At 38.9% G+C, this 26,802-nt stretch overlaps 1 protein-coding gene and 1 long non-coding RNA gene across 3 annotated transcripts in view; one reads left to right on the forward strand and one right to left on the reverse strand.

Annotated features, from left to right (window-relative positions):
* si:dkey-9k7.3 (circularly permutated Ras protein 1) overlaps positions 1-8,905 on the forward strand; it is a 13,922-nt gene extending 5,017 nt beyond the window's left edge. The window contains exons 9-18 of the mRNA XM_046065317.1: positions 2,229-2,380; positions 2,482-2,563; positions 3,378-3,505; positions 3,670-3,754; positions 4,588-4,694; positions 5,383-5,495; positions 5,782-5,893; positions 6,664-6,804; positions 7,385-7,478; positions 7,846-8,905. Coding sequence (XP_045921273.1) covers positions 2,229-2,380; positions 2,482-2,563; positions 3,378-3,505; positions 3,670-3,754; positions 4,588-4,694; positions 5,383-5,495; positions 5,782-5,893; positions 6,664-6,804; positions 7,385-7,478; positions 7,846-7,983 — 1,152 coding nt within the window. The 3' untranslated portion in view covers positions 7,984-8,905. The remainder of the gene's footprint in view (positions 1-2,228; positions 2,381-2,481; positions 2,564-3,377; positions 3,506-3,669; positions 3,755-4,587; positions 4,695-5,382; positions 5,496-5,781; positions 5,894-6,663; positions 6,805-7,384; positions 7,479-7,845) is intronic.
* Positions 8,906-9,261: 356 nt separating this feature from the next.
* LOC123980774 lies at positions 9,262-14,858 on the reverse strand. 2 transcript variants are annotated; one of them, XR_006827555.1, is made up of 4 exons: positions 14,704-14,858; positions 14,364-14,550; positions 9,852-9,948; positions 9,262-9,608 (listed from the first exon to the last, which is right to left on the reverse strand). It is a non-coding gene; the product is annotated as an uncharacterized LOC123980774 (long non-coding RNA). The 2 variants fall into 2 exon arrangements; XR_006827554.1 differs by lacking the exon at positions 14,704-14,858 and having other exon boundaries at positions 14,364-14,686.
* Positions 14,859-26,802: the final 11,944 nt, after the last annotated feature.

The raw sequence follows: 26,802 nt of genomic DNA on the forward strand, positions 1-26,802 counted from the left end.
ACACACACACACACACACACACACACACACACACACACACACACACACAAACACCTGTTCCACTCTTCGTTTGACACCTATTTCTCCGTCTCTAACCAGCCTCAATCCTGGAGTGTTTTCAGAGCCCAGTGATTTGTGGGAAATGTAGTGCTGCCTTGTCATGTCTGAGTTCTACAGAGAGGAATGTGAGTGGTAATTTATTTCACCTTTTCCTTTCTGCAGTCACGTACTTGCCAAGTTTTTGTTCAGTGAGCTTTTTCCTCTACACTGTCAAAACTTTTCTTTGTTTATTTGTTTGAGGTATAGTTTTATTAATCAGTGGAAGGGGGGTTAGGGGGTTAAACAAAATAAAAATAAAACAACTCCCCTTCTCTTCCTCTTCCCCAGGTTTGGGTGTGTGAGTTCTGCGGATATGAAAACAGCATAAACGACAGCGTGAACAGAGTGTGTGTTGGTCAGCGTACAGGTGTTCACAGTGACGACCTTTACCTGCCGAATCAGAGTGATGATGACTACCAAAACCTGGAGGACACACTGGTGGTGTTCTGTGTGGACATTTCTGGCAGCATGAGTGTCACTACAGAGGTGTGTGTGTGCGTATTTAAATGAAGCAATGTCAGACGTTCAGAGGGGAAATGTCTTTTTGGTGGAACTACTAACAACCCACAGAAATTTGAAACATGGTGTGACACCACGACTACCACACTGCTTTTTATGTAAGAGGTTGTAAGCAAATAATGTTTGGAAGCACTGGTATAATGTTTATCAACATGAGCTTTATATATTTATATCATAGCCTATAATGTAAAATCTTAATTTTAAAAGTGACTAGTAACTTTTAAAACTTTGTTAGTTAGTAGTAGCAGTAATAGCCACCATGTTTCTTTATATACCATCTATATGCTGAACAGGAAGGAACGCTACCTCCAGGAAACTTCACCAACAATTTCAAGAAAGGAAAACATCACAGTAACAATGCAAAGTTTGTTTGGAGGCTACATAAAAAAATACTACCTTAAAGCACCAGCACCCATGAAAGTCAACGTATCTAAGATGTTGTTTTTCTTTCAAGAGTGTTCATCACCTACTCAAGAGTATTGCAGTGAAATAACAGGAAAGCGTATTTAGTGTGTGTGTGTGTGTGTGTGTGTGTGTGTGTGTGTGTGTGTGTGTGTGTGTGTGGGCACACATCCTATCTTTGGTGTAATGCACTTTGTTTCTCTATACTGTCAAAACTTTTGTTTTTGTTTGAGGTATACTTTTTAATTATCAGTGGTTAAAACAAATGAGCATTAAAATGAAAAATACGTCTATGTAAAATGATCCCCATAAATCTTTATACGTATCATCTTTCTAACATGTTTGCTCCACTTTAGGTTCCTTCAACCAGTGGATCTCCAGCATACATATCCAGACTAGAGGTGAGATGTTGATTTGTTGTTTGTGTGGTTCACTACTAAACTGCTAAGGGGCTGAATACACTCTTTACCCATTGTAATAAAACATGTTTGACGTGAGGTGGTATTAAAAACTACTGCTCGTTTTAACTGTTGCTTGGTTGTTTTTTCCACAGGGTATGCAGGATGCCCTGCAGAAGGCGCTAAAATCCCTGCTGCAGCAGTCCCCCCACAGGAGAGTGGCACTGGTCACGTTCAACGATGAGGTAGGAGAAATAATGTTTTCCATTTTAAAATTAAATAATTAATGTAAAATCTAAAGACAGGTCACTATTAAAGATTGTATGAGACTGAACTAAGAGGTTTACACATGTTTAGCAATGTAACTAAATGAGTAAATGTAAGATAAGATAAAACTAGACCTGCCATTACCTCAGTATTACCTCAATCCAAGAACATATACCAGACATTAAAGACATTTAAATGTTCAAGACACCTTTAACATAAGACAGACCTTTTAAAAAACAAGGAACAGAACAATACTGACAGTTAAGACACCCAGGAATCACCTACAAAAATAATTAAATATACTAGAAAACACTTGACTCGTCCTGCCACATCAAAAGCAAGACTTCCTGATTGTTTCTTCTGAAGGGAAGAAAATGCCACAATATCTCCAACTACAGTAGAGTTTTTCAATCTTGGGTACTTGGGATTCCCTGTGAAAATATAAATTACTTGAAGCTTTTCTACTTGGAGGTAAAATTGTGCTATTCTAATATAAATGCTGTCATGCTTTAATACCCTGTGATCCTCTAACCTTCCTTACAGGTTGTAATATACGGTGATGGTACTAGTACTCCACTCACTCTCAGGGATTGGGCGTTGGTCGACTACGACCATATATGGCAACAGGGTGTGGCCTATAGCATCCCTCACTGCATCGCTGAGACCTACAACCAAATAATACACAGTGTCAAAGAGTAAGTGTGTTTGTGCGGCCAAGGTGGAAAGTTAAAAGCTCTGTAGACCATCCCTTTGGTACAGAACTGAATCTGTGTTTTTATTATTTCTGTATATCCAGGCTCAGGGAACATGGGGCTACTTGTCTTGGTCCTGCAGCATTAGCCTCAGTTGCCATGGCATCCAGGTACCCTGGGTCAAAGGTGAGTGTAAAGAATTTTAAAGGAATAGGATGATATTTTGGTAAAGTCGCTTATTTGCTTTCTTGCTGGGAATTAAACGAGAAGATTCTACTATTTCTACTATTTCCAGGCAAGAAATGGTCCGCCGCACGATCCCGTCTAAAAATGCTACTTGTAGTTTTTACACTAATGTTTGTGTATCATTTAAATGAACAAGATATAACATGTTCACCCTTAAATGCTTAGGTCTGGTCTTCAGTGAACCAGCACTTATTCCCAGCATACCTGTTATATTTCATGTTTATATTGTATTTTCTTACACATTGGCTACACCTTCCAAACCCAAAATGAGTGACTTGTTTCAACATGGTTACATGCACCACCAGAATCAGATTTATTGCCACATTGATTTTACACATACAAGGAATTTGTTTTTGCGACTGGGTGCTCAACAACAATAAACATAAACCTATATAAATAAAGTATTTAAAAAAGTACTTTTAAGTAATCAGATCTGATGATGCTGCTATGAGAGTCAGTGTCCGCGGGGGACCCGGGCCTTGTTGATCAGGCCAGCTGCAGATGGGAACAGAGTTGGCTGTCTGAAGCAACTGCTGTCCCGTGTTGGTGTCAGCCACGATCTTTCCTGATTTTATCATTTATTATCTTGAGTATGTGTCACTTTATCAAAGTGAGGCTACTGATCTGCCGAATCTCCCATCCCATCTTTACAATGATGCTCGCCATTTGACAACCGCCTGTGTGGACGGGCAACTTAAAGACACAACAAAGAGACTTGTGGGTAATGGAGTTCCTGATCTTCTGTGTTCTGCAGGTGATTTTGTGTACTGACGGCCGCGCCAACATCGGACTTGGTGAGATTGAGCTAACTCCCTCTCTGTGCTCCTCTCCACTTACTCAATATTTCTACAAACAACTGGCTCAACAGGCTGTTAGGAGTGGGTGAGGACACACACACACACACAGAGTTGTATGATGAACAGAATGTATTGATACGGAGATGTTATGGCCTTGCTTGTAATGCATGTGCTCATTATTGTGTAAATGAATCTAATTAAATCAAAAGTATAGAATTAAATCAGTTCTTTTTTTTTTTCTTCTCCCAGAGTCATAATATCAGTAATGACTTTTGAAGGGACAGATTGTTGCTTGGCTGACGTTGGGAGACTTGCTGATGCTACTGGAGGAAGGGTGAGACACGCACGTACATTCACATAAGTACAATTGCTAGCACTGAGGAACACTTTCAATGAATGCAACTGAACTGAAACGATCTGTAACCTTTACTTGACTTTTCTTTTTACCATTGCTTTTAATTAAATATTTACACGGTGAGAAATGAGTAGGTAATTGAGTGAAAAGATGAGATGAGAGTGAGACTGAACAGAGTGAAGGAAGTGGTCTTAAATCTTGCGCCCGAGTGATTTGCAGGAACCTCTGTCCACCTGTAAACACGCAGGTGGGTCTAGAGTATAACTGCAAAGGCCTGCTGACAAACATGTCCTGGTTTCTCTGTAGTGTCCGAGGGTTTTTGGAGTTTCAGTGGACCCAAAGATTGCTGTTCTTTAACATGTTTTTTTAATGTTGACTGGTAGAAGTTCAACCATCTAACGTGCATTTCTGATTGGGTATACTAGCGGCTTAAGTACCTTTTACAGAGCTGCTAGTCTGACAGTCGACTTTTAGTCTTGTTTGGATTGATTTCCATTCAGGCAGCTGTTTGTTTGTGATTACTAATCTATCATAGAGATGGGTTCATCATTTATTTTTCCCCTAATAGTGCAGTTGTGAGTAGGATCATATAATATTCTCTAAGATTCCTGGTTAAAGACATGCACGACATGTGGACTGAAGTATTGAAATGTGTGTGTTGCTATAGCATGGTGTGATGTAGCAAAACAGATTACACGTGTATGGTATAGTAGCTAAAGAAAACAATCTAATTATGTATAATACATGCTATGAATGAATAATCTTGACTTGTAAAACTCATTGTATATATTTCTGTTCCCTTTCCTGCACAGGTGAACATGGTGGACATCGGTACTGTTGCAAAAGAGATCCAGTTAGCCTCCATCGACAACGTCCTTGCAACAGGAGTCACTGCAACCCTGTTAGCTTCTGATGGAGTGTGAGTGAGGACTGACAACAGTAATACATTAACAGGAACTTTTCCGGTTGTTTTATATGTAAACCCACCAACCTAAACGACAACATAAGTTGCTTTATCCATCTAGTGGAGTATTTCCATGCCTTCCAAAACTTTGGTTAGGGTTAGGAAAACACTGTGGTTTGGGTTAAAGTAAGTACATTGTGTAAGTCACGTGATGGAGGTCAGTCAGTAATGTTATGTAAATTAAAACTCAAAATAACATTTATTTGGTTTCACATGGAACTCAAACACTCTCAAGTGTATGTCCGGCGTTTGACCCATCCAACCATCCCATCCTGCCTCCTTCTTTGGACTTTCTCCCTATTTATAATACATCACTGGACTTCCTGCTTTGCTACTGATGTAAATATGGGTCATATTTATGTGCTGCACACACAACCTGTATTGTTGTTTTTCTGGTGAGGACAGTCTCAAACCTACCAACGATGAGAACATAGATACCAAAATAATCCACGTCCGTGGTCCATGCTGCTATAAGTCTGGTGTAAATACTGTATAACTATATAGCTATAAATATGCCAAAATACTAATTTAAGTGCTTTCTGTTCATAAATTCTCCCTTTCCTATTCATTGCATCTATACCTGGGAAACCTAGCTCGTGGCTTTTTTTATTTTTTTTACTATTTTCTCTCGCTTTCTCTGTAGGTATTTTCCATATGAGGATGAAAACAATCACAAACTGGTGAGAGAGATAGGGAATGTGACCAAGGGGCTGGAGATCACCGTCCAGTTTGCTGTAAAGCCAGAGTTTATGGACGGTAAGACCGGTGTTACTGGCCAAACAAAATAAATTTCAATAGATAGGTTACACCACATTGTGGGGACCATGACCTGGCAGCCCACTGACATTGTGGGGACTCACACCCCAGTGGTGTGTTCTGTTTGCCATAACGAGCACATAAAATGAAATAGAAAGAATTGAACATACTTAACTGATTAAATTTGGCACTAGGTGCTTCACAGAGCAGCCAACGTCCAAATCCAATTAATAGTATAAAATAAACTGTTATGCAAAGATGTAATGTGTGTCAATGTGTGTGACAGTGTGTCTCCAGAAGGAAACACTCCCATTTCAGCTCCAGCTGAGGTTCAAGACCAGAGACCAACAAAACGTCACTCGCATCATTACCGAACAACGACCAGTTACTATCAGCAGGTAAACAATACTCTAGTCACCACTGCCACTTTTAAAGGCAAAATCACCAACTCATTTACAGAAAACTGTAATTGCTTCATGTGCTGTTATATGTCGCTCTGCTTCTATCTAGATTGTTTTTATTATTCAACAATTGTGCCATCATCTACTCTCTGTAGATTATCTTATGTCTTTTAATTATTTTCTCATCTGGTCTCTTTGTGTCCTTGTGCCTAGTTTTTAAGGTTGGTTGTTGGGACTGTGTTGTCCTGCATCCTCTGTCTATTGTTTTATGTTTTTATTTATATCCCAGCACCCTTTCCCCTTTCTTAATTAACTTGCCTGGTAAAATAAAGCTATAATAAAATTTAAAAAATTAAAATAACACTATAGGGTAGAATACTGAGCTGTGTAATACTTTTGCAGTATTGACCTGATTGTATCCATAGTAAAGATCAAAAACTGTCATAGTTGACACATTAGTTAGTTAAATACTCAAGTCATCTTGTATTGAAATTTTTAGAAAAGTAATTATCCTGTGATACATACCGTCAATGTCTGTGCTTTAAATTATACCATAATTTTAATTTTAGGCCATACTGCCCAGCCCTAGTGAGAAGTATGAATCTTTTATTTTTTTGGAATGGTTATACTCAAATGTAATGCTTTGCCATGTATATGCAGTGTATATATAAGGGTGTCATTTTAATATCACTGTTGAAACTTGAGTGTTGTGAATGCATTCTGCTGTGTTATTTTATCTGTCTATTTCTCATGTCCTCTGTCTGAAGCCGGATTTGGGCTGGTAGCCTCAACATGGCGGTGCTTGGTGTTCACTGTGCTCAGCTCTGTGCCAGTTTAACCATGGAGGGTCGAGTGCAGGAAGCACAGAGGCAACTAAAAGCACAGCAAGACCTGCTCAACCAAATCAGGTATGACTCTCTGACCTCTGAAATCATGTTTCTACCAGGCACCATTAAAAAAAGGAATTATTTTCAGACAAGATGACAGTCACATAAGCTAATATATATATATATTTTTATAATTTAATCACTATTTGAAAGTTTGAAAATCATCACTTACCCGTAGTATGCCCTTGGTTTACATCACATTGTGGGGACCCAGACCTGTCAGCTCACAATTGTGGTGACTCTGACTGTGTTTGGGTGCGTGCATGTGTGCCAACCTGGCAGCTCACTCCTTTTTACCATAAACTGTTGATTTTTGACTTTGCCTTTTCACACCAAGTCTGTATTTTTTGTCTGAAATTGTTGCTCGTTTACACACCTTTGAAACTTTCATCCCTCACTAAAGTTTTCAGAACAAGTTCTATTTTCTGCCCCTTTTTTTTGCATCCATCAAAAGCACAGTATATTTTCATAACTCAAATAGCCCATTTTCAACAGGTCAGACGGGTCAGACTTTGTGTGCAAATGTCTCCACTGGGATACAGGAACAAACGTGTGTGTTTGTGTTTATTCTGGTTGTTGTTGCATTTCCCCTTTCACATAGTAAGCAGAGGCCAATCCAAAAGGAAGAGAGCATTTATGGCAACTGGATGGACACCATGACGACAATCTGTGACGACATCACCACAGAATCCCAGGTAATCGTACATTTCACCATTTCATTCGTTCATATCAATGAAAGCGATAAATTCATTTTCAGTAATTTGAGATTTTTCTTTCCTTAAAACTAAAGAGTGTCCGGTGAAATAATTTCATCAGTAAAACAAAGTCAAATGACAAGAGTGAAGCTGGCTGTTTCCACCATCTCCAGCTTCTAGCTTTAGCTTCATATTGATAGAAATTAAAGTATCAATCTTCTTATCTAACTCTGAATAAATGTATTTTCCAACATATTGATCTACTACTTTAAATCGATCTGAAAATCAAAGTTCCCTTTAAACAAGGCAAACGTATGGGACTGCTTGTGTCACAGAACTCTAGTTTGTAACCTCTTTCCTCCTGCAGACCCTGTCTGATGAGGCAGCTAAGATAATGTACCAGATGAAGAGAGCCAGCAGCGTCAGCAACAACAACAGCAACACAACTGAGATCCCAAAGAAGACACAGAGGAAGAAGAAGAAGGCACTCATGGAAGCAATATAAAGAAATCAGTCATCCGCAAATACGGAGACATTATTTCATATTTGGCCATATTGGCTCACTTAAACTTGTTAAGCAGGACTAGAGGGATGTTCATTGCACAGCTGACTGTGAAGGAATAATTTAACAAATGACGTGAAAAGCACAGAGCACTGTTTACTCAAACAAGAAAATGAAACATGATTAAATAACCAACAAGGTGCAAGCTTGAAAAAGATGAGGTTAACACATGACTTGTGGGTCTGACTGAAAAAGAGCTCGGAGGATTTATTCATCTTTCATCTGTCAGTTCATATGCCACGTCTGTTTTAGCTTGTCATCGTAACGTGTCAATATTCACAATTTACATTAGGAAAATGTGTTGAAATTGGGCCTTTTATCACAAACCAGACTCACGTTAGAAGGCTACAGGTGAAAGAGGGAACATGGAAGCCTCAGTATTAACACATCATTTAGTTTCATACTTAATCCATCACACTTGTAACAACGCAGGTTTCTGGTCAACAGTCAACTTTTTCTCAGCCTTGAAACGTCGGTGATGGCGCAATGGATAAGACACATGCCTTTGGTGTGAGAGACCCAGGTTCGAATCCACTGTGACACATCAATGTGTCCCTGAGCAAGACACTTAACCCCTAATTGCTCCAGAGTAAGTCGCTTTGGATAAAAGCGTCAGCTAAATAAATGAAATGAGGCCCGGAGTGAAAGCATCAAGTTCAGGACAGGATGTTATTGGCAGCTGCAGAACTTGAGGGACAATGAGGGACACATACAAATATTATATCAGGGCAGATTGTCATGAGCAATGTAGACAAACAAATCTGTATTGTATTTATTTGGATTTCTGTTTTATAGGAAATATAAATCATAAAATGGAACAGATTTGTTTCATGTCAAATAAAATAATCTGATCAGTCTTTTTAGAATTCTTCCTGCCTTTGTATTTTATATAATGTTTATAAACAAGTTATTCTACCTCAATTTTTGAGCACTTTGGAAAATGACATTTGTGGCAATAAGCATATTCTTATTATTACATACATTACATATTGAGCATCTATAAAATGAGGATGTTCCATTTTGCTCAAATTAAGCAGGCACTGTTGGGCAAACCAGATGGCCCCTGACATGGTGTTGTAAATGGGAAGTTCTTTGGGAAGTCTGAATGTTGTAACGGTAAAATGTTTAGACAGTAAAATACATATTGATCTGTATCTTGACATATTGCCTAACTCAAAAGTGCAGATTTGACACAGATTAAAAAAACATATAAGAAGCTTGTTTTGAGTGCTTAAGCCTTTTATTGGTGCATAAAGAATTAAAAAGATAACACAATACAATTCAGTAAACAAAAAGAGACAATTCAGCTCCGGCTTATGTCACATGTAGCTTCATTCCATAAGTAGCATTGCAGCGGTAATGCATGTGGAAAAATATAGAGCCTTCAGGTTATATAGGAGACTGATGACACAGACAGACAAGTCTTAATCACGAACACACGTTCACCAGTGTTCCTAATTCTGACAGGTACTTCATGCCTCTGCGTTACACAAGGAATCTCTATGGTCAGGGTGGCTGGGACATATTGGAAACAGCGGCCAGCGGCAAGATGTTGACTTGTTGGCCAGCTGAGAAAAAAAAAAGAAAGGCAATGCATGTCTGTAAATTTAAACATTTCTCTGTAAATTACTGGTCATCTTATACCAAATGTGGATTTACAGTATAGTCCCGTGTCTCCCACATGTTTTGTCTCCATACTATATTAATTGGATGTGTACAAACCATACAATAGCACTGGGATCAGCACTTGCATGTGTACAAAATGGTCATACACACACAAAACAACTCAAAGCATTGGCATTAACACGCACCATCAGCTCTGGCCAGAGCTATTACAGGGCAATCAAGTGCAGACACAGCCAGCATCTTCATGGTAGATATGATACAGATGTTACATATGTTAATTGCCTTTAATAAAGAAACACAGACAAGTCAACAATACTTGTGAAGGGAGGATAAATGAGATAAAAGACAGAAGAAACGAGGTGGAGCGAGGAAAGAGAAGAGTCAGAAAACCTGCTGCAGAACTATCTTCTTCTTTTTGGCCTTCCTGTGTAAAAGTGCAAAACAAGAACAGTTTTTATCTTAGGCTGTACTGTGTTTTAATCTATTACCAAAAAGGCCACAAAGAAAAGAGCTCAGTGTGCAGAATTTGGTGCAAGTTGTATGAACAATGGTTTGTTCTTAAGTGGCATGTATGAGTGATTTTTGTGAATTTGTGGCATTCACTTATTTTCTTGTACTTCACAAATATAAACATCATCATGGCTTGCCATTTTACAAAGTTTAATTTTATTTTAATTGGCATGTTGATACTGAAGATATTAATAAACTACACAAAGTATTTCATTTGTTTTCCTACAATATTTGCTCTGGCAATGCAGCATCTGCTCATAGCAGCCACATCGTTATCAAACACCTTTATGGTTATGTTCAGGCACCCACAGTACGTGGCTAAGGTAAGGGAAAGATCACGGTCTTGGTTAAACACTGAAAATATCTGAAGACAGGTTTAGTGTATTGAAATTTAACACAATGTTACCCTAACCTCTATTTCCTAAACCTAACCACATGCAGGACTCAGGATGTGGACCTGTGTCTTGCACGCCCACCATCCACCTCTCTGTTACTTGCTTGCACTAAATAAATGTAGCACTTTAATATCTAGTCTGCAAACTGACTGCACTTTCCCCTGGTGAATGTTTGTTTGGTCGCTTATTCAACAAGCTAAGGTGCAGAATAAGACGTTTGTTCATTCTTATTCTCAATCCCTCACACCTAAGAGCAATTTAGAGTCACCAATTAACCTAGGGGAGAACATGAAAACTCCACTCTGACAACCCAGGACCTCCTTGCTGTGAGGCGACCTGTTAACCTGTACCATCGTGGCACCCAATCTGACCTCTACTGTTAAATATAAAACCCTTTCATGAAGTGACTACTTCATGAAGTGAAACCCTCCTCTCTGAAATATATGTGACAAAGATACAGTGAAAACTCTGATGCAATAATTTGCAAGTAATAATAATAATAATAATAAGTTTTCGTAAAATACGATGTAATATTAGTGACACCAAATTTTCCTTTTCTCTGTGTAATCAGTTTATAAAAATATCACCACATGTATTAGATAATTGAATTTCCTTTATTACACAATTAGCCTACAAAGAACAGGGCACTGGTGATACAGCAAGAAAAGATGCGACAAAGATACCGTGATAACTGACGCAATAATTTATCGACTTCTCCTTTCTTGAATTCACAAAACGGAAGACAAACGTACTGGGCAAAGCATCAGGGTTACTGGTTACTTTATTATATCTATTGAGTATATCTGCAAGTCATGTTGAAAGAGACACATTATAATATCTTTACATGGTACTAGCTGTAGAATACTTTGTTTACTTGTTAAATGTTTTAAAAAGCATATGTATATACTAAATTAAACAACTATTTTTAATATATAAGAACATTTATTTTAATTTGTCCAATATTCTGTTTCATGGCAAAAGACCTTGAAAACTAATTACATTCTTGTCAGCCTCAGCAGTACTTTTATTTAGTTATTAAGTGCCAATTCAGCAAATGTTAACTAGTAAACAATATATTCAACATTATTGCTTGTTAAAGCATGAAAAATGGGGCAAACTAGGTCTAAGCCACGTGTCTGATTGGCTATTCCTCTCTGAGCATACATGTGATTATCCAATAACAAAAACTAATCTTTGTTTTTAGTTTCTGTGTTGTCTTACGTTTCAAAGTGCTTTCTACTGAAAACATTAACCAGGTTACTCCTGTTAACTACGCTGTGTCTGACATACTGTGGCAATGATGTTGCATGCGTGTGTCTTTTTTCTGTCAGCTCCCCTTGAACGCACACAAACAGATCACAAAACAGGAAACCGAGGGTACACAAAACCACACATAGAAACACCATTGTGATATAACTTAGAGGCACAATCTGTGACCCAAATGGACAGTATATGCAAAAGTAGCTATACACTATCTTAAAGGTTTAAAAGAGTAGAACAATCCTGTATTATCAAGAAACGCATAAAGGAATTGTACTTGGGCTGTCCCAGGCTAAGTCCAATCAGAATCGCCAAGTCCTGCCTATAGTCGACTGATAGTCAAATCGTGTGTGTTTTTCATGTGCGCGGGCGACGATTGCGATCCGAAGCTAAACTGAGGCTTATTGTCGACCATTTTCTATCATGTGTCCACCATTCGTGCTGCCGACAACTGCATGCACGTCGCGGTTCCTCCCAGGTCTATTTCAAGTAGCCGGCTTTTTTTAAAATATTCTTTGTGTGGTTCATCAACAGTGATAAATTATCCGAAAATCCCGGACAACTCGGCACAACACCAATGAAGCTGGGGCTCCGTCTCTTCCATAAGTGTTTCTCCACTGCCCCTTCATACATGCACGCTACGCCTACACATGTGCACTGACGACCCAGGGTTAGGGTTACAATTTTGGATTTATTCACGTACTTCAAAAACATTTATTGAAAGTTTTATTCTTTTTACGTGTTTATTTACAGCATTTCACGTTGAAATGTATATTGTAATAGGCTATATATTAACTTATTGGGAGAAAACCATGGTAGTTCTATGTAAAATCAGACATTGAGCACCCCATATTGCCAAAATGACATGATCCTTGTTTCATTGCGAAGCTTCGACTTTAAAGCTGATGATACACGGGCAACTTTTTGAGCAATGTTGCTGGGCAATCTTGCTAGGAACAAGTCCGACTATGTTTTGAACGGAGAGCGGCGGTGCGGGGCAGGTGGCGGAGTGGTGGGGGAAGGGGATTACGGTAGTAAACTTTATAATAATAATAATAATAATAAGCTTTATTTATATAGCACTTATCAAACAAAGTACAAAGTGCTTCACAACAAATCACACATAAAATACAAAATCAAATAACCACGTGGGTAAAAGATACAGGGGGATAAAATACAGAATATAAGAACAAGGATAACAATAAAGTATAACAAATATGTTCAGTTGGAGGTAAGGAAGATAAGACAAGCAAACAAAGTGATAAGACTGGTAGGGCAGGAATAGTAAAACAAGTGGCAGCTCAGATAAAATCTGGATATGCTTTCTGGTAAAAGTTTTGTTCTTAGTCTGGCTGCAGGAACAGACAGGAGGCCCTTGCCAGAAGATCTTAGGCCAGGAGAGGGCTCATACGGAGTTAAAATATCTATACTTATAAACTTTACTCATTATCATTGAGGGCAACATTACCCTGCACGATTGCTCTAAAAGTTGCTCTGTGTATCATCAGAAATATTGTCGAATCAGGCTCCGCCCATCGCAGCATCGAATCTTCAAGTATTGGGGGTCAGCCCTAAATTACACGCTTTCAACGGTAACAACATAAACAAACGATACTGCACATGTGCATTACTCTGGCCCAAACTTAACTTCCGGCAGACTTCCGCAAGCAATTCATAACAAGTAAATCACCTTAGCTGCCAGTCGAAGAAAAGAATCGTTACTTGGCCAAACTGAAATGTGATAAGGTCACACTAGCAGACCCCTTGAACAAAAATTTGAGACAAGAATGTTTTTCTACCGACCAGTCTGATTTACCGCAGAGTTTCCCACAGAATGACAGCGTAACTGGGGAGAGCTCGGCGCAGGGGGGATCTCCGACATTGATATTGGACAGATTTGTGCAGCGGTGTTCATGATACTAACCATTCAATACGCAGACTGGTCCGCTGTCAATGTGTTTGCGGGAGAGAGAGGAGCGAATATGCGCTGCCGGCAGCTCTGCAATCAAATACAAGTTTTCCCATCTTAAATAGTAAAAAAAACAAAAATATACGGGAATCAATATGTGGTGGTCAGCGCTGATAATGTGGTGGGCCGCCACAAATAAATGAATGAATGAACACTGTACTGAATATCACTCACCATATTAGCCAGTAAACACAAAGCCTTTAATAAACAAACAGAACGGAAGTTGACTTTGGGCCAGGTGCGTCACCTTGGCAACGCATCTGATGAAAGCGTCTATATTTGAATATTCATGATATTTACATGTAGTGGTGCATGTTAAATTAAAAAGGCAAAACAGTAAAGTTGTTGGGGTACTGATTTTAAAACAAAAATAATGCAGTATTTATGTAAACATCGCCTATAAAATGCAGTGACTTTTAACTGACGACTAGTGACTGGGTTCACGGGAGAACAGAGTAACTTGTGTAGTATATTATATCTGCACACACTGGATTGGCAAAACAAATGATCTAGAAGCAAAGTCTAAATAAATAATACCATATACAAAAGTACTGTGAACTCACTGTTAGCTGGTATCTGAAATGTGTTTCAATTCTCCTGCCAGTTGCTCCTGAAGGCTGCTGCATCGGTGAGTGTGAATGATCATCTTCTTTCTGATGAGCAGTTGGCACCCATGGTAGCCTCACCAACCAGCGTATGAATGTATGTCGGTGCAGTCTACCCAGTTTTGTTGTATTTGCTCTTTACAACCTGGCAGCAATCAATAAATCAAATACCGTGACACAAAAATGAAAGAAAAAAAATCCGGTACCTGTGGCTGTGGCAGGACTGTAATAAGCACCACCAATCATTTAAGTCGGTCCAAATGAAATGATTGGTTGGCCTATCTTCCTGTCTACCTACCTGCCCATACACTGTTAGAAAAACTTCTGCAGGTAGAAAACTAATTCAAGTAACTAAAAAGCAGGTGATTAGAGACTTTAGCCTATACTAGAGTCGGACCAATAAATCTGTGTGCCAGTATTTTTGACCGATATGAGCTAATCGCAGATAAATCTGTGTAGCCTATCTGTGTTTATAACAACAGATAAATGACAATAAACAAACAGTTGCACAGTTTGTCCACCAGAGGGCACTCTGCAACTCCCCAGTTGGCAACAAAGTGTTTTGACAGCCACAAAACACAGCAATCGGCTTTTCTTTTTGTTCAAAGTACTATTTGTAACAAAAAAGCTTTCATTTTAATCTGCATTATGTCATGTTATCTTGGTGAGGTCTTGTAACTACACATAACAAATGTTAGGAATAATCTTTGTTTATGTAATGTGTTTATAAAAAGAAGAAAAACAAGAATAACACACAACAAGTTTTTACCACAGCACGACCTTGTGCACAGATGACTGTAAAGCAAGTACAGTAACAAAATGTTATGTGCTGTTGTGGCTGTTTTCAGCCACTAAGGGGTATTTTTGAGTCTTAATTTGGCCATAACTTTTTCTGTGTTTCAGCAAATGGAATGATTTTTGGTGACAAATCTTATTTTGACACATATTTTGGGAAATTGCTTTGAAAAATTTAAAAAACTCAACAGTACACTGTGGGCAAATTCACTACCCTTTCGTTATGTTCGTGGCTGAAAACAGCCACTACTTTAAACTGCTGTAAAAATGTAGGGTAGGTAGGTATTTTTTAATTTTTAATTGTAATTTTAACAGTAAAAATTACAATTTTTACTGTTGATAACCAGGTGGCACCATTAACCCTTTATAGGCCTGTGCAAAAATAAAGCTTAGTTTCTGGCTTTTACATGGAGTTATATGGAATATAATAGCATATTAAAGTGTGTGTGTGTGTGTGTGTGTGTGTGAGTGAGTGTGAGAACTCATGCACCTCAGCTCTCAGAACTACATAGAGTAAACAAAAACAAAGTAAGTCAGTCAGGCAAAGCTGTTTCAGAGAAGGCTTTTCCTAGAAAAGCTGGGAAATTCTCTGGTCTCTGCAGCAATATTGAGGAGAGAGCACCTCCCTCGCGCACCAGTTGCTGCTGCACTGGTGAGAGAGATTCAGTCTCCTGCAGCTGTCCCTCCAGACACAAATCCACAGACACCAGCAGACACCAGCAGACACCAGCAGCTCAGAAGGGAAGAGGGGAACATGCAAGTGCTGCACAGGACAAAAAAAAGAACAGTCAGCACTTGCATCCGTTGTGGTGGACACACTTGCAAAGAGCACCAAGTGATATGCTGCAAGTCCTGCTGGAAAGACTGAAAATACACACACACACAGAGTTTGTGGTTTGTTCAGTTGTTTAGTTCTTCATCCATCCTCAACTGTTGAACCATTGTTCAGTTTATTTGAAGTTGTTGTTGCATTTTGGTTCATAATAAAGTGTTCATATATCTGATGCAGATGCTTAGTGTTTTTTTTTTTGTTTTGTTATTTTGCACAGGCCTATAAAGGGTTAATGGAGCCACCTGGTTACCAACAGTAAAAATTACAATTTTTACCTCTTCCCAACAGGGAAAACCAACAACATTCAAAAATGCATGATTATCTGGTGTCATGGCTTTGCAATAAAAAAATGTGGTTATAATGGAAGTCAATGGGGCAAAAACAGCCATGAACAGTAAATGAGGGAGAAAAAGTTAAAATCTGATATCTGAATCTGCACAAAAACTAACAATGCATCAAAAACAATGTTGTTTCTAATCTTTGACATGTCCAAGACTGTGATAAAAGGTAAAAACAAATCCAGTCCATAATTACATTTTATATTGAAAATAAGTCATTTTGTGTTGTTTTTTTCCCAAATCAGTGACATCATTTATAAATTTGGCAATTAAAGAGTTAAAATCCTGATTTTTTTTTTTTTTAAACATTTAGTAGTTTTGATCAGGACTGAAGTTGATTAATAGATTTATGCAAAAGAATTTTTAAAAAATATTTATCTGATACATTTTTACAGCAGTTTAAAGTAGTGGCTGTTTTCAGCCACGAACATAACGAAAGGGTAGTGAATTTGAACAATACACGAGTGTTAATACTTTTAGAATACAGGGGGGGGGTTTTCTAAAGAGGCCTACATTTCCAGCAGACGGTGATGTGGCTGCACTGCGGAAGGCTTTAAGTGTCACACAAATTTTAACATACCACTGACCTACTTGAAATTATAGTTGAACATACTTTATATACATAAGTCAAAAATCGTTAAACAATATTAAACCATACTTAATTTCAGCTACAGGTTAGTCATTGCCTTACATACTGTACTCCATTTAAATAAATGCAAATTTGTTCAGTTTGTGGATAATATATAAAAAAGAAAATACTTCATATACTGTATATGTAAGATTCAAATGTACACTTAGTTAACAATTGTACTGACTACAACCTCTTTGACCTCATTTATTTGTCACATCACTAGACCCTAAAATATTTGTGCATATGTAGTGACAGTAACAGTGTGTTAACCTTAACTAACTGTGTATTTGTTTGTTAGACATGCACACTGACACATCTGGACAAACAAAAACACTGATACTATCAGGTGTTAGCTGACGAAACTCACAAATCTGGAAGTGCGTGTAGGCGCGTCTCTGAACGCATTCTTTTGTAAAGTTGACATGCTGTATTGGTGTGGGTATTGCATGTTAGTATGTACGAACATGCATGTTGTTATAATTGGGCGTGTTTTTGGTGGTGTATGACCTGACACAGTGACCTAGAAAGATTCCTTTCAATGCGGTGCATAAATAGAGGCTATCACAATGAACTGAACTGCACCCGCAAGCTTGTCAAACAGCATGACCCTCCTCAAATGCCTGACAAATTACTGTCATCAACGACATACACATGCTTCGGCGTACGGCCCACAACTTTACTGTTTTTGGCCGCAGCAGGCACCTGTTTTCAGAACCCACTTGTACACTAGCTGCTCAGCATCAAACGGCAGACAGACACTATTTGCTGATGAACATAGCGGAGCATTTATCAGCCAAAGAGCCAATAATTTACTTAAGGAGCTCGTGGAGACCAAAAACAGACATGAAAAGAGAGTGAATATTGGACTTACATTCATCAGGTGGACACTAACATAGGTGTCATTTACACTGGGGATGCTGGGGACATGTCCCAACCACATTTTGAAATGTCTGATTTTGTCCCCATCACTTTTTGAAAGCATTTGTTAAAAATGTTCTATAAAAAAAAAAGTTAACTAACAAATGATAGGTTTATTTGCACTATACAAAAACATACAATGCAATTTGAATATAGAAGAAACAAATGTGCATTGTCCAGTATTATATTCTGTTATATTTTTAGATTTATGAACTGTCACCTGCCAGTTGAATTTGTTTGTTTCCCTTTATATAAATAAAGACATTTCCAATATAAATTGGAACAGAAAATGTCTCCAGAATGCAGGAAATTAAGTGTTTAATGCTCCAATTTTCTGGGGTAATAGTGTTAAAAATGTGTCTCATCACATGCCTAATCTGAGCCTCTGATGCCCCCACCACTTTTCAACACAAAGTGACAACCTTGGACACAAGCAGAACTCCATATAAATGATATTGTTTACCACATCAACTAAAGATGAAATATGTCAATATGCTGCCCTCAAGGGGCCAAAAAAATCAATGTAAAATACAGTTATTTCAAGTTAAACTGTACAGCTGTAATTTACTAATTCACAGAACTTCATGTACCTTTCCTCATGCATTTCAGTAACATTGTTACTTGTCATTACAGAGACTAGAGAAAACAGGTTCAGTCTTGGCATGTGTCAGTCAAGTGCCTGAAATGTAAATGTAGCTGCAGGCCATACTGTTATCAGTTTAAACAACATAGAAGCAACTGTGTGGAATGTAATGAGAACAAAAGCCCCAAAAAACGACATCTTCTACATGAGTTGCTGCAACAAAAGCTGATTAAAACATGCCTATGGGGGAAGGTAGAAGCACTTTAGAGTGTTTCTTTTTTCTGTCTGTTTGCACTTATTTTTCCATTACATTTCAGAAGAAAATTTTGTATTATTTGCTCAACTAGATTTGATTTGGCAATCATAGGTTCTCGTAACTTTGCCGATCAAGATTTTACATAAAAAAAAAGGTGAGCTTATTGAAATAAAAACAATTTTTTATTATTTTTTATTGCACCTCAGGACCTCACAGATCTACTCCATCGCTACACTCAGTCACGGTCCCTGCGGTCCTCTGACAAGGACCTGTTTGCTGTCCCTAATTCCAGGCTCCGGACATTTGGTGACAGAGTTTTCTGTATCAGTGCACCATCACTCTGGAACAAGCTTCCTCTTGCCATCCGCTCTGCCTCCTCTATAATAACCTTTAAAACCCAGCTTAAAACACACCTCTTCACTGAGGCCTGTGGGCTTTAATCTAACAAATGCACACAAGCACATAAAACCATGAGTGCAGAGCGAGTTGAAAGGGAACGTAACCCTGTCAAGTCCTTATTGATGAAGAAGGTCTGAAGGAAATCTGGAGATCCCTCCTGGGTCCACATTATTGATCCCTTTACTGTCCTATGGAGTCTACAATGTATCCCATACAAGGTCAACTGGACGTTGACCTCTAATGTTCACCTTGGTCACGTTGTAATTAGCATGTCACGTGGAATACATTCTAAAGGGGAGACAGTCAGCCTGTCTGAAATTAAATAAAGCTAATTTTGACCTTGGGTTGAATAGATGGACCACAGAATTCAGCCTTATCAAGACAGCTGTGTCAGTCTAGCCAACCAAACAGACAGAGAGGAGCGACAGAGTTTAACTTGTTGCTTTGGAGCATCACAGGCTGCATGTGACCTTTGACATACTTTAGCTTTACAAATGATTCTAACATGACCTGGGGATGCACATGCGATATTACCCTAAAGGAAGCAACAATCCTGGACATACTGACTTGGACTTGTGCCTCTCTGTTTGTGGCCACACACTAACAGGTCAAATGGACCAACATTATTGCTGTCCTGTGAAAATCATGTATCTCCAAATTTGTTAAAAATGATGCTATTTCCTTCACTTAATGTTTGAAAATCATGGGGACATCTGAAAACATTTTTTTCCGTAACTCATGAAAAGCTGACGAAGATACAAGGTGTTTTTTACCAAAGCCCAGCATCGTGTTTGGGTACACTCTGTCTGAGAGTCTGCTTATCTTTCTCTGAAAGTAGCGCATCATTAACTAAAAGGAATGACAGACATGAAAAATGTGAAATGCCACTGGTCCAAAAAGGCACACATGTGGATAAAGTAATTAATCAAATGCAAACAAGCATATAAAACCACAGACTTTGAGTGCAGAGTTGAAAGGGACCCGAACTCTGTGAAGGAAGTGCTTATGAGATGGACGTGCTTATTACAATGTGACTTAGGTGAGCATAAGACATCCATGAGATGGTTACTCATATTTAGGCCAGTGAATGAGCTTGTATGGGATACTTTGTAGACTCCATAGGTCCATCAATCCATCCATCATCAACTGCTTATCCTGCATACAGGGTCGCAGGGGGCTGGAGCCAATCCCAGCTGACATCGGGCAAATGCGGGTGTTTATCTATTCAACCCAATGTCAAGACTAGCTTTATTTTGTTTCAGACAGGCTGACTGCCTCCCCTTTAGAACGTATTACACCTGACGTGCTAATTACAACGTGACTTACAGTAGGTTGTCATTGGAAGTCAACATTCAAGAAGACGGTTACGCACATTTAGGCCGGTAGAGAATCACATTGTATGGGACACATTGCAGACTCCATAGGGAGGGATAGAAAAGGGATTAATATTGTGGACCAAAAAGGGATCTTCAGAGTTGGTTTCAGCACTACACTGTGTTCCCACTTAGTACTGCTGTTGCCATTTTCCTCAAGCGAGTTTCATTAAATATTGCTGTGTGAGACATCCTAAGATTCCTGAAACCTTCTTCATCAATAAAGTGCAATTTCTACCTCTGCGTTAAATCAACAGCGTAGCCCCCTATCCCACGCCATCACCTACACCATCGCCTGACGTGCACCTCCTCAAAAATGTAACTACACGTCGAGGCGACACAGACCATAAGAACTGTGATTGGTCGGCTGGGTAGCCTCGCAATGCTTCCGAGATGACAGGAAGGGCCCCGTGCTTTGAAGTAAATTTTACTAGCGGCCAAACCAGCAGCTGTAACACGGAGAATCAATATATCTGACCGTCACAACCCAAGCAAAATGACTCGTTTCACTATCAGAATTTGATCCATTCGGTCAATAACATTTGAAAAGGCTACACCAGCCGCACATTTAAAATTTTTACCCACATTCACGTTAACCGAGGGCTAAAGCAGAAGTTAGCCTGCGCGGCCAGCAAAAGTCAACACAGTGGATGCTGTAGCGCTACTTCCCACTAGCATTTGGTGGTGTAATTGCAGAACGACGGAGACATCGATGCACAAGTATAAATGCCTCACCAATGCACAAGTATAAATGCCTGGCTACGCAGGAGTATAAGTATATGAGTATAAGAGTTGACCGGCTCACAAGAACTTTCTTCACAGAGTGAGAGTCCCTTTTAACTCTGCACTCACAGTCTCTTTGTTTTATGTGCTTGTGTGCATTTATTTGATCATTTTTTCCACGTGTGTGCCAGTTTTTGGACCAGTGGCATCTCACATTTTTCGTGTCTGTCATTCCTTTTAGCTAATGATGCGCCTCTTCAGAGAAAGATAAGCAGACTCTCAGAACGGGTGAACCCAAACAGGATGCTGGGCTTTGTTAATAAAAAAACACATTGTGTCTTCAAAATGTCAACTTTTCATGAGTTGAATGAAAGGGTCAATCACTACTGGCCTACTGTGTTACAATCTTATTGGTTGTTGAACTCAAATGTTCACCTTGGTCACGTTGTAATTAGCACGTGACGTGTAATACCTTCTAAAGGGGAGACAGTCGGCCTGTCTGAAATTAAATAAAGCCAATCTTGACCTTGGGTTGAATAGATGGACCACAGAATTCAGCCTTATCAAGACAGACAGATGAAGAAGAGTGAGAGTTCAACTTGTTGCTTTGGAGTGTCACAGGCTGTGTGTGACCTTTGGCTTACTTTAGCTCTGCAAATGACTCTAACATGGCCAAACACGTGTGACATTACCCTGAAAGAAGGAACATTCCTTCTTTATGAGGTACTTGTTCTTGAATGTTTCCTTTGATGTTGGTTTACACTAATTGACAACTACATTTCAGAGTGAAACGTTGTAGTAGTATCATGATTACAGGTTGATCACACGTCTGTAAATCAGACAAGGAGGAAAGGAGCTGAGAGAATGTGAATTTTCTATGCAATTTCACATTTTGGGGAATAATGTGGACGTACTGACTTGGACTTGATTGACTTTGTCAACAAGTGCGTGTATGGTCAAACAGACCAACATCGTTCTGTCCAGTAAAAATCACGCATCTTCAGATCAGTGTAAATTTAAAATATCCTATACAGCCTTAGAAAATGATGCAACTTCCTCCGCTTAATAAACCATTTAAATATTGTGGGGACATCTGAAAAATGTTTTTCATGACTCATTGTAAGCTGACATTTTGAAGATACAAGGTGTTTCTTAACAAAGCCAACCTGTTTAGGTACGCTGTCTGAGAGTCCATTTATCTTTCTCTGAAAGTAGCACATCAATAGCTAAAGGAATGACAGACATGACAAATGTGTTAATGAAGAAGTTTCAAGAAACTGCGGATGTCTTACACAACAATATTTATTAAAGCTCGACCACGGCAACAGCCATACAAAGTGAGAACACAATGTAATACCTTAACATCCTCTGGAAATCCCTTCTTGGTCCCTATGGAGTCATTCACTGCTGACCTCAATTTGTGTAACCATCTTATTGGATGTTGACCTTTAATGCTCACCTGTACATTGTAATTATCACATCACATGTAATACATTCTAAAGTAGGAACAGTTTGAAACAAAATAAATAATCTTGACCTGGGGTTGGATAGATGGAGCACATAATTCAACCTTATCAAGACAGCTTGTTCAATCTATTCAACCAAACAGACGGAGAGGAGCGAAAAACTTTAACTTGTTGCTTTGGAGCGTCACAGGCTGTGTGTGACCTTTGGCATACTTTAGCTTTACAAATGATTCTAACACAACCTGGGGATACACGTGTGATAATACTTTTAAGGTAGGAACATTACTGGATGTACTGACTTGGACTTGGTTGAATTTGTCAACAATTGCCTGAATATTAGGGGTCACACAGTAACAGGTCAAAAGGACCAACATCATTGCTGTCGAGTGAAAATCACGTATCTCCAAATTTGTTATGCTACTAATTATGACTAACTAACTAATTAATTATGCTACTTCTTAAACTTAATATTTGAAGATTGTGGGGACATTTTTTTATCGTAACTCATGAAAAGTTGAAGATCTTGAACATACAAGGTGTTTTTTTAAGAAAGCCCAGCACCCTGTTTGGGGACACTCTGTTTGAGAGTCTGCTTATCTCTTAAAGTAGCGCATCATCAGCCGAAAGGAATGAGAGACGTGAACATTTTGAGATGCCACTGGTTCAAACAGGTGCACACATGAATAAAGTAAAAAAAAAAACAAATGTACTCAAGCACATAAAACCACAGACTGTGAGTTGACAAGGTGCCAAATAATACAATGCCACATGCTGGTGGCAGAAAGCACCATTCCCACGGCTCCATATCGATCGTGAAGAGTCGATAACGTTTATTGACTGAGCCTGTGTCACGTAGAACTGCATACTGTAAACAGACCATGATGATGTTAATGTCGTTAAATTGCCTGTTGTGGTATCATAACAGTTCTTAAGACATAAATTATGAGCCTCGGGGGGAGCAGATAACGGACATTACTCAATCAATTTATTTAAAAAAACAAGCAGAAAACATGCATTCTCCATATTAGGTCATATCAGGTGTTAAAATGTTATGTCAGGCCATCGTAATTCATTGTTATTCTTTATAGCTGCCAATAGAGACCGATTAAGAGACAACATATTAATTCTTTAAAGTACTTTTTTAGTCAGGTTTCAGGATACATCACAATACAGAAACAGCACTGCTTAAGGTACTAAATGATTTATTGCTGTTTAGTAATTCTGGAAATTGTGCTATTTTACTCTTGCTTGACCTCAGCACGGCTTTTGACACCGTTGATCATGACATCCTCCTGGATTGCCTTCAGCAAGGGGTTGGTATCTAGGGTGTCGCGCTACAGTGGTTTCACTCTTATTTGAAAGATTTCTGTTAACATTGGTAACATTTCCTCTACTTCAGAAGCAATTAAGTGCAGAGTACCTCAAGGTTCAGTCCTGGGGCCAATCTTATTTTCTTTGTATATCCTCCCCTTGGGCTTCATTCTCCGTGAACGTAATATATTATACCACTGCTATGCTGATGATACACAGCTGTACTTACCTCTGAAGCCAGGTGATTCAAAGTCCTTACAGTCTATTTACAACTGTCTAAATGATATTAACCGTTGGATGGCAATCAACTTTCTCAAACTAAATGAAAACAAGACAGAAGTAATTTGGTTCCCCTAACTCAATTGAGGAATTATCACAAAATCTGGGCCCCCTGTCCATTAATGTACAACCCTTTGCTAGGAACTTAGGGGTTATCTTTGATTCAGCATTAAAATTAGACAAACATATAAACTCTGCTGTTAAAGGTTAATTTAAGGACCATAGCAAAACTTAAATCCATTCTCTCTGTAAAGGACCTAGAAACTGTCTTGCATGCTCTTATATCATCTCGAATTGATTACTGCAATTCCTCTGGCATCTGTCACTCATCTTTATCAAGCTTGCAGCTTGTTCAAAATGCAGCTGCTAGATTGTTAACTGGTACAAGGAAGAGGGACCATATATCCCCAATATTGGCTGCTCTTCACTGGTTACAGTCAAATATAGATATATCGATTATAAGGTGCTGTTAATTGTTTTTAAGGCGTTACATGGACTGGCCCAATCTTATATTTCAGAACTCCTAATATTTCATCACTCCTCCAGACCCCACAGATCATCAAACCAATCGCTCTTAGCCATCCCACAGTCTCGTATGAAAACAAAGGGTGCCCGTGCCTTTTCAGTGGTGGCCCCAGCACTGTGGAATAATTTACCCCTGATTATTAGATCACCCCCCACTATCCACACTTTTAAGTCTCGACTTAAAACACATTTTTATTCTTTGGCGTTTGAGTCTGTTTAGGGGCATCTGCGCTTGTGTCTTTATTTATCTATTTTGTGTCTGTGTTGTTGTTTTATCTTATTGCTGTATGTTATTGATTGTTGTTGTTTGGCCTGTTGAAATTTATCTGGTTTTATTTTTTATGTCTTCTTCTGTATAACTTGTCCAGCACTTTGGCCAACTGTGGTTGTTTTTAAATGTGCTTTATAAATAAACTTGACTTGACTTCACCATCTCCTGAAGGAAATATCTGGCTCTTTAGCTGCTAAATGCTCCACTATTTTCACCACCTAGCTGCTAACTGTGTCTGTCTGATGTTTGGTACTGGACAGGTAGTGTACATGTGGGTATATCTGAGCTTTTTTTTGCTGAAAGCAAACATTGGAAACATTTACATTTACATTTACTCTTTTGGCAGATGCTTTTATCCAAAGCAACTTACATTTGAGGAACAACATACAAGCATCAACAAAGCATCAGTACATCATGAGATCTACAACTGACAACACATACTAATAAGAGCTAATAGCCCATATCACATCAATGGGGTACATACCTAGGGAAAGAAGTATGAGTTAACAAAAAATGCAATTAATTCAAGATACTTGTAAGGGGATAGAAGAAGAAGAGCACAGAACAGAGATTGCTTTGTGTGAAGGGATGGCAGAGCCAGGCGACATTTGTTGTAGTGGCCAAGAAGGAAGGTAAACTTTTATTATGGAGTTTAGGTAGATGGGCGCAGACCCAGTAGTCACTCTGTATGCAAGCATTAGTGACTTGAATTTGTTTCTGGAGGCCACGGGGAGCCAGTGGAGGTCACTGAGTAATGGAGTGACATAAGTTCTTTTGGGCTGATCAAAAACCAGACGCACTGCTGCGTTCTGAACCATTTGTAGGGGTTTCACCGCACAAGCTGGAAGACCTGTTTGGAGGGCATTGCAATAGTCGAGGCGAGAGATAACCATGGCCTGTACCAGAAGCTGGGTGGCGTACAGAGTGAGGTACGGCCTGATTTTTTTTATGTTGTAGATAGCAAAGCGGCAAAAACTACAACAAGGTGCTAAAATAAGCTCGGTAGAATTGAGAGGAGCTGCAGAGTTAGATCATAATTTCCCTTTCAGGATGTATTAGAACAGCTTTAATACAGTGTATTGTGATCAAATCATGATTATTAGTAATCAGGCCTCGGAACTCATTTTCTCACTAATCATAATCACAATGTCTTGCTAAGAAATCAGGATTATCGTGTAAGATACAATCACACAGGCCTGTGTAATTGTTCATTTCACTGTTAAAGGAAGTTAAGTTGTCCCTATGCTTCCAAGAAACTGTATTTGAACATGTCTGTGGCAAGAAAAACAAAGGTTGGCAGTTAAGACTGTGGCTATTTGCCTTTCTCGGTACTCTTAATGTGTGTTCTCCCACCTCAACCAGTCCTGCCACATTTACCTGTTGGAAACAGAGAAACAGGTGAGTGGGCGTGGCGGACTCACAACACTCCTTATATTTCACAGCCTGAGAAGCATTCTCACTTCACCAGTGAGAGTGTGAGCGATCAAGCTACGACCTCTAAAGATCAACAACAAACAGCCAACAGGAAAGGTATCAACTTTTACTCTCCTATTTCTTGTTAAATGCTTTTCTGAAGTATCTCAAGAAAATGTTTATTTACAAGGATCAAGAGCAGAAACCATTGAGATTTGCAGTAGCTTTCCAATGTGCTGTATGTAAAGGTAGATCGCTTCTAACACATGTCTCTTAATCTTGAA

Source organism: Micropterus dolomieu, linkage group LG12, assembly GCF_021292245.1.
Source record: "Micropterus dolomieu isolate WLL.071019.BEF.003 ecotype Adirondacks linkage group LG12, ASM2129224v1, whole genome shotgun sequence".
NCBI classification, from domain to species: Eukaryota; Metazoa; Chordata; class Actinopteri; order Centrarchiformes; family Centrarchidae; genus Micropterus; species Micropterus dolomieu.